The 6,236-nt window shown below is 62.3% G+C and overlaps 1 protein-coding gene across 2 annotated transcripts; it reads left to right on the forward strand.

Annotated features, from left to right (window-relative positions):
- The first annotated feature begins 1,697 nt into the window (after window positions 1–1,697).
- TP53I13 (tumor protein p53 inducible protein 13) lies at window positions 1,698–6,090 on the forward strand. Of its 2 annotated transcripts, XM_027516795.1 has the most exons (7): window positions 1,698–1,941; window positions 2,121–2,192; window positions 2,420–2,461; window positions 4,491–4,619; window positions 4,755–4,958; window positions 5,081–5,636; window positions 5,716–6,090. In XM_027516795.1, exons 1-7 carry the CDS (start codon window positions 1,870–1,872, stop codon window positions 5,826–5,828), a joined length of 1,188 nt encoding a protein of 395 aa, XP_027372596.1. In that variant the 5' UTR covers window positions 1,698–1,869; the 3' UTR covers window positions 5,829–6,090. The 2 variants fall into 2 exon arrangements, with proteins under 2 accessions (XP_027372596.1, XP_027372597.1); XM_027516796.1 differs by lacking the exons at window positions 1,698–1,941; window positions 2,121–2,192; window positions 2,420–2,461 and adding an exon at window positions 3,979–4,002 and having other exon boundaries at window positions 5,716–6,084.
- Window positions 6,091–6,236: the final 146 nt, after the last annotated feature.

Consider the following 6,236-nt stretch of genomic DNA (forward strand, 5'->3'; position numbering starts at 1 on the left):
GGCCCTTTGTACAGCGATTGCGACAGGCAGGAGCAGAGGGTGAAAGGAGCGGAGGCCACGGAGAGGCAGCGAGGACGCGCCGGCGAGGCGGAAGGGAGTGGGGAAGGCGAGCCGAGGAGCGGAGTGTGGGCGGCGGAGGAGTGGGGGCAGACGGGAGTGAGCCTCAGGATCCTCTGCCCCCACCCCTCCGCCCCGCGTGGTGTGTGGCTCCCGGGGAGCCCCTGCGTCACTGCCCTCTCAGGGGCCGCTGCCGAGAAGCAGCAAAAGGGAGAAGCGAATGAACCGCAGCTCCCGGCGCGGACTCCGGGCTCCCGCGGGGCGGCGCGGCGCGGCTGCAGCGGGAACCATCACCCGCACCTCTGTCGTCCGGACCGGTGGTCCTCTCCGACCTCGATGTCGGTCTCCGCCCCGCCGGCACCCGCAACTGCGCAATAACTCCTGCCGGGAGAGGGTCCGGCTCAGGGCCAGTGAGGGCCAGGGCAGGCGTTCCGCCCCGACAGCGGGCTTGCAGCGGGAGCTCAGAAGGCCAGGGACCTCTCGTTCCTTTGCCTGCATTAGAGCGCCCTGCCGACGCCCCCGCGAGCACGGGGTTGCCCTGGATCCTGGCTGCAGGGAGAGGGAACCCTCAACACCGCTCCCCAGGAAGGACTTCCCCAAAAGAAACAGCCCCTGAGCCGGAGGGAAAGATGCATTCGGGTGCCTTTGGAGGGGGGTGCCTGTCACCCCGCGAGCGGGCCGTGGCGGGGGATGGATTGAGTCTCTTCATCAGCTCAATCTCTGGAGCGCGGGGGGCGGGTAAGAAATACCCCTTGCAAGTCACAAGGGGTGGGGGCGGTGGATGTGGGAGACGCTCTTGTTCGATTTCAAAGTTTCAGGCTGGACATTACAGCTCTCACTCTCCACCCACTTTCCCGTCTTCCCTCAAAATCTCGAACTGGGCCAAGGAGATGGGCGCCCCGCTGCGGGGAATGTCTGGCCCGAGCACCCTGCTGGGGGAGAGGCCTGTGACTCCACCTCACGAGGTGGCCAAAGTCTCCTCGGGCACCGGCGGGTCGCCGTTGGGCTTATCACGAAAGCGGAGGCGGACGTGGACAACAAAGCAGCCCCCAGCCCGGCTGCAGCTTCCCGAGACTTCCAGGCCTGGGAGCGTGGAGGCCCGAGACCCTCTGAGACTCCTCCGGATTCGGGCGCTATTTGCGAGGGGAGCAGTGGGGACCCTCTCCTTTCCGTAGCTTGTTATTTCAGGATTCTGCCCCTCTTCCAGAGGCAGTCATAATGATGAATCTGAAGCGGGTTTGCCGAAGGAGCGGACTCGTCTCCTTTCCTGAGCCACATAGTTCACAGGAGTCCCATTTCCCGCCCTCCTTCACGCTCCACGATCCCACCCAGGAGCTGCAGCTGCGCCCTGCAGGCCGCGGAGACCCGCTGGGACCAGTTTCGTGGGGAGGGAGGTGGTCCCGCCTGTCTCGCTGCGCAGTGAGCTGAGGACCGGCTTCCAGATGACTTTTCCGGCTTGGGCTGGCGGACGCGTGCGCGCGCGGCCCGGGCTGTGGGCGGGCCCAGGGGCGGGGCAGGGACCCGGCGAGAGCCGCCCGGAGCCGTGGGGGCGGGGCGGGGCGAGGCCGGGGGCGGGGCGAGGCCGGGGGCGGGGCGAGGCCGGGGGCGGGGCGAGGCCGGGGGCGGGGCGAGGCCGGGGGCGCGCGAGCCCGGGGAGTCGAGGCGCGCGGTCTGGGGTCGGGCCAGACCCGCGCGCGCGAGCCCGGGGTCTACGTGGGCACGCGGGCGGCGTGGGTGCGCGGGGGCAGGCCCAGGCGGCAAGCGGTCCCTTGTTGGCTGGACGGGCGGCAGGCCGGCCTGGGGCGGGCCGGGATGGCGCCTCCTCCGCCGCCGCCCCAGCTGTTGCTCCTGGCCGCCCTGGCGGGACTCCTGGGTCCCCGTGAGGTAAGGCGACCCGCTGCCGAGAAGCTTTCGGCCCGGGGTCTCCAAGTGCTTTGCCAGAAGGAGGGGCGTGCCGAGAGGGGAACTCGGAGTTCTCCCTTGGAGTGCTGGGCCTGGGAGGGAGAGGGCAGAGCCCTCTCCGAGGCCAAACAACCCAGCTTTTCTGCGCCTTGAACCCACAGGTGGTGGCTGAACCGGCGGCGGAGGAGGCGGGAGCCCGTTGTCCCGAGGGCCTGTGGCCTCTGCCCCCACAGGTGGGAGCCTGGAGGGCGGTGGGAGAGAGGAGCGTGAAGGGGTAGCGCAGTCCCGCCCTGGCCTCGCGGTGCCCTCCACAGCCATCCTCTGAGCACCTTGTTCCTTTGGCCCTCGTCACCAGCGTCACCATCCCAACGTGACAGCACGGGCCTGCTGTCGTGTCCCACCCCCATCCCCCCAGCGGAGTCCCCCGGGGCCTCTCAGTTCTCTTGTCTCCCTGGTACAGGTGTCACCAAGAGTGACCTACACACGGATGCGGCCACAGCAGGTGAGTACAAGCAGGAGGCATCCTCGGGGTCTGTCCTGGAAACAGCCAGCTCCCTGCAGGTTCCACCTCTTCTGCTCACTAGCTCCATTCTTTACTGCTCCCCACTCCAGGAGGAGACCTTAGTGCTCTTAGTCCTAGGACAGTGAGCTTAGGCCTCTGTCTTCTGCAGCGAGGTGTCAGGAATGCTATGAGTAGCTAGCTGTGTGGGCAGGAGGCTGCAAGGGGGTTGAGAGTCCTAGGAGAAAACAACCTGTGCTCTAGCTCTGCTGTGTGACTTTGGAAGTCTCTGACTTATCTGGGCCCTGCTTTCCTGTGAGAGAGGTTCTTAGTGGTTATTATGGGCTTCCCAGGTGGCACTGGTGGTAAAGAATCCACCTGTCAATGCAGGATATGCAAGAGAGTTGGGTTCAATCCCTGTGTCAGGAAGATCCATGGAGTAGGAAATGGTAATCCACTCCAGTATTCTTCCCTGGAGAATTCCATGGACAGAGGAGCCTGGCAGGCTACAGCCCAGGGGGGTCACAGCTGCGCACACAGGCTCCCCTTGAGGAGTAAACAAATTGCGTGGGATAGCACTTTGGAAAACAGGAAGCTGTAAGGAGTGTGTGAGTGTGTAATGGGCTTCCCTGGTGGCTCAGTGGTAAGGAACCCGCCTGTAATGCAGGAGATGTGGGTTCGATCCCTGGGCTGGGAAGATCCCCTGGGGAAGGAAATGGCAACCCACTCTAGTATTCTTGCCTGGGAAATCCCACGAACAGAGGAGTCTGGTGGGCTATCGTCCATGGGGTCAAAAAGAGTCAGACACGACTTAGCAAGTAAACAGCAACAAGGAGTGTGTGTATGTCAGGTTACCGACCACACCTTGGGTTCTCCTTGTGTGCCTGTGTGTTTCACTGCCAGTGGTTGGATAGCTTCTCTGTCCTTTTGGTTTTCCTTTTGAAATACCTGTTTTTGATCCTTGTAATATCTCCAAGCCAGAAGAGCTCATGCCACCTATCCGTTTCCTTTCCCCAAACAGCCCTTTTCATTGCAAACTGTTCAGAAACCAGTGGCTCCTCATTTCCCACCTTATCGTGGCCCCACCCCCCTGTCTGGTTTTTCTGGCTCTACCTGGTTCAGTAAGCGTCGTGTAACCTCTCCACAGCTTTGGTTCCCCTTCAGTCATGTTGGTCTGCTCACCACCCATGAGTGTGAGGCTCCTTCCCCTCTATACCTGGCCTGACCTGACTTGAAGGGGGGCAGCTCCCTGCCCTCCTGCCATCCATCCCTACCCTTCTTTAAGGCCCAGGGCAGGAGTCAGCTCTCCCTTGAGACCTTGCCTGAGCACATTAGCCCTTATTTATTCATCACCTTCTCCAAATTTGTGTAATGCTTGAAATCGTCTCATAATTTAACTGCTAATCACTTTGAGCTTTATTAGTTTGCTCGTTCATTTGCATTAGTCCTGTTTCCCTGAGTTTCCTTTGTATTCCCTGCAAGCGGAGCCCAGGAGTTCTCTTTTGGCATCTCCTACAGCCTCCGGCACAAATGACGAGCATCAGGTCAGCTCAATCAAAGAATGATTCATAACTGAAGTGTTTCCATCCTGAGATTGTGCACCTGCTGCCTGTGTGCCCTGTATTCGGATGCTTTGGGGAGACTGAATATATATATAGATGGGTCAATACGTAGAAGGCCTGGTCTCTCTTTGTGGGGGTGGTTACAGCCTAGGTGGGGACCTGTAGAGCCAGGTGCAGAGGAACATAGCTAAAGAGGGTGGTCTGAGTCTGGCAGGGTTAACCACGCATGTTGTCGTGGAAGCTATGACCTTTGAGGGGTGGCACTGCTTGGAGAGGAGGGATGAAAGGAATGCTCAGAGGCAAGTATCACACCAGTATCCAGGGCTCTTGATCCTTTCCTGAGCCCAGAAGGTGGGAGGGTCATCTGGTCATCCTGGGAGTCCCTTGAAGTTGGCTCCCCAGGATGGGAGAACTTGGAACTCTCAGGAGGGACCTGGGCCCGGCTTGACGTCTTCATGCCTTTCCTGCAGTCTGAGGACGTCAGCTTCCTCTACCACCCCTGTGCCCACCCCTGGCTGAAGCTCCAGCTTGCCCTTCTTGCCCACACTTGTGTGGCCCAGCCCTCACTGGCCCCTGATTCCAGCCTCACCCAGGATCGGGTAAGTGCTTGCTGAAAGGTGATTGGTACCAGTGGAGGCTGCAGCGCTGTGGGCAGGGCAAGGGGAATTCAGGGCCTCTGCTTGCTTGCTCCCCAGCTTCGACTTAGCTGTAACAGTTCTCTCTTCCTTTCGTAGCCCCTCGTACTGGCCGCATGGGGCTTAGCGCTGGAGATGGCGTGGGTGGAGCCGGCCCGGGCTGCCCACTGGCTGAAGAGGAGGCAGTGGCGGAAGCAGAGGAGAGAGAAAGCTGGGTTCCGTTCTGACACTGTTCCTGGGCCCCCTTCCTTGGTGCCCATGCTGGGCAGAGGGAGGCTGTGCAGTCAGCGAGGGTGTGTGCAGGTGAGGGGTGCTGGCCAGGCATGGCGGTCATGGGGTTGCTGGCTCAGGGTGGTGGTGCCATTGGGTGCCATTGGCCTGCATCTGGGCAGGGAGGGGGTGACTGCTGTCTCTTCTCCTCTTAGGCCCCGGCTTTGGCCTTTACTCTGTGGAGCTGGCGGCCACCCGGCATGGAGGTGGCATCTAGTGGACATGGGCAGCTCTTTCCTAGTGGTGCCAGGAGACGTGGGCTGCGGGCTGCCCTTGGTCTCCAGCCCACACCCTCAGCCCCGAGGTTCCCCTCTGTTTCCCCAGGGAGCTTGGAGGCCAAACAGCCCATGTTGGGATCTCAGGGTGAAGGCAATAATGCCGGGTCTGTGTCCACTGGCCCACTGCTGCCTGAGGGACCAGGAAGCAATGTCAGCTCCAGGCTGGAGGTTCAGCTGCCCAAAGGGCAGAACAGTCCTGGGGGCTGTGCCTGTCTGGGTCAGGCTTCCCCGGCCCCTCGGGCGGCAGGGCCACCGAGGGCCGCCCGCGGCCCTACCCCGCGCACAGAGGAGGCCGCCTGGGCGGCCATGGCCCTGACTTTCCTGTTGGTGCTGCTCACGCTGGCCACGCTCTGCACTCGGCTGCACCGAAACTTCCGACGCGGGGAGAGCATCTACTGGGAGCCCACGGTGGACAGCCGGGACACCGTGGCTGGTGAGACATGGCCCTCCTCACCCCCAGCCCCGCCCCCAGGGCTCTTCCCGGCCCTTGACCGCTCCCCCTCCTGCCCTAGCTGTGCTGAAGCGGAGGCTGCTCATGCCCCCTCGCCGGGTCAAGCGCTCCCGCCGGAGACCCCTCCTCCCGCCCACGCCGGACAGCGGCCCGGACGGGGACAGCTCCGAGTGACCTGCACCAGCCCTGCCGCTGTGGCAGGTTCGGCTCCTCCCCCCGCCGGAGGCCGCAACCTCCGCCACGTGGCCCGCGCGCGGGGCGGCCCCCTGGCGGCCGGAGGGAGCAGTCACGCCCGAGCGCGGCAGATTGGCTGATCCTTAGTGTGTGGTTTGCTGGGAGGAATGGGGTTGGGCAGAGGGAGAAGAGAGAAAGGAGCAGTTTCAAACTTCCGTTGCAAAAACTCCGTTTTTATTAAATTATTTTAGTAGAGGCTGGAGTTGAGCTTGTGCATCTGCCACACAGACTGACTCACTCCCGCCGGGGACACTGTCCTAGGTCACGTAGGTCGTGTTTGAGGTAGGGAGGGGGTTATAGCATCAAGTCAGGCACCCTCTGCTTGCTGCCTCTTGCCAACCTGGCCTC

This window comes from Bos indicus x Bos taurus, chromosome 19, assembly GCF_003369695.1.
Source record: "Bos indicus x Bos taurus breed Angus x Brahman F1 hybrid chromosome 19, Bos_hybrid_MaternalHap_v2.0, whole genome shotgun sequence".
Lineage (NCBI taxonomy): Eukaryota > Metazoa > Chordata > Mammalia > Artiodactyla > Bovidae > Bos > Bos indicus x Bos taurus.

Bases quoted from the DNA above. Each gene is read 5' to 3' on its own strand.
- TP53I13 (XM_027516795.1), top strand. From the start codon at position 1,870: ATGGCGCCTCCTCCGCCGCCGCCCCAGCTGTTGCTCCTGGCCGCCCTG. The intron at 2,462-4,490 runs GTGAGTACAAGC...CCTTTCCTGCAG, and splicing joins CACGGATGCGGCCACAGCAG to TCTGAGGACGTCAGCTTCCT. The intron at 4,959-5,080 runs GTGAGGGGTGCT...TTCTCCTCTTAG, and splicing joins GTCAGCGAGGGTGTGTGCAG to GCCCCGGCTTTGGCCTTTAC.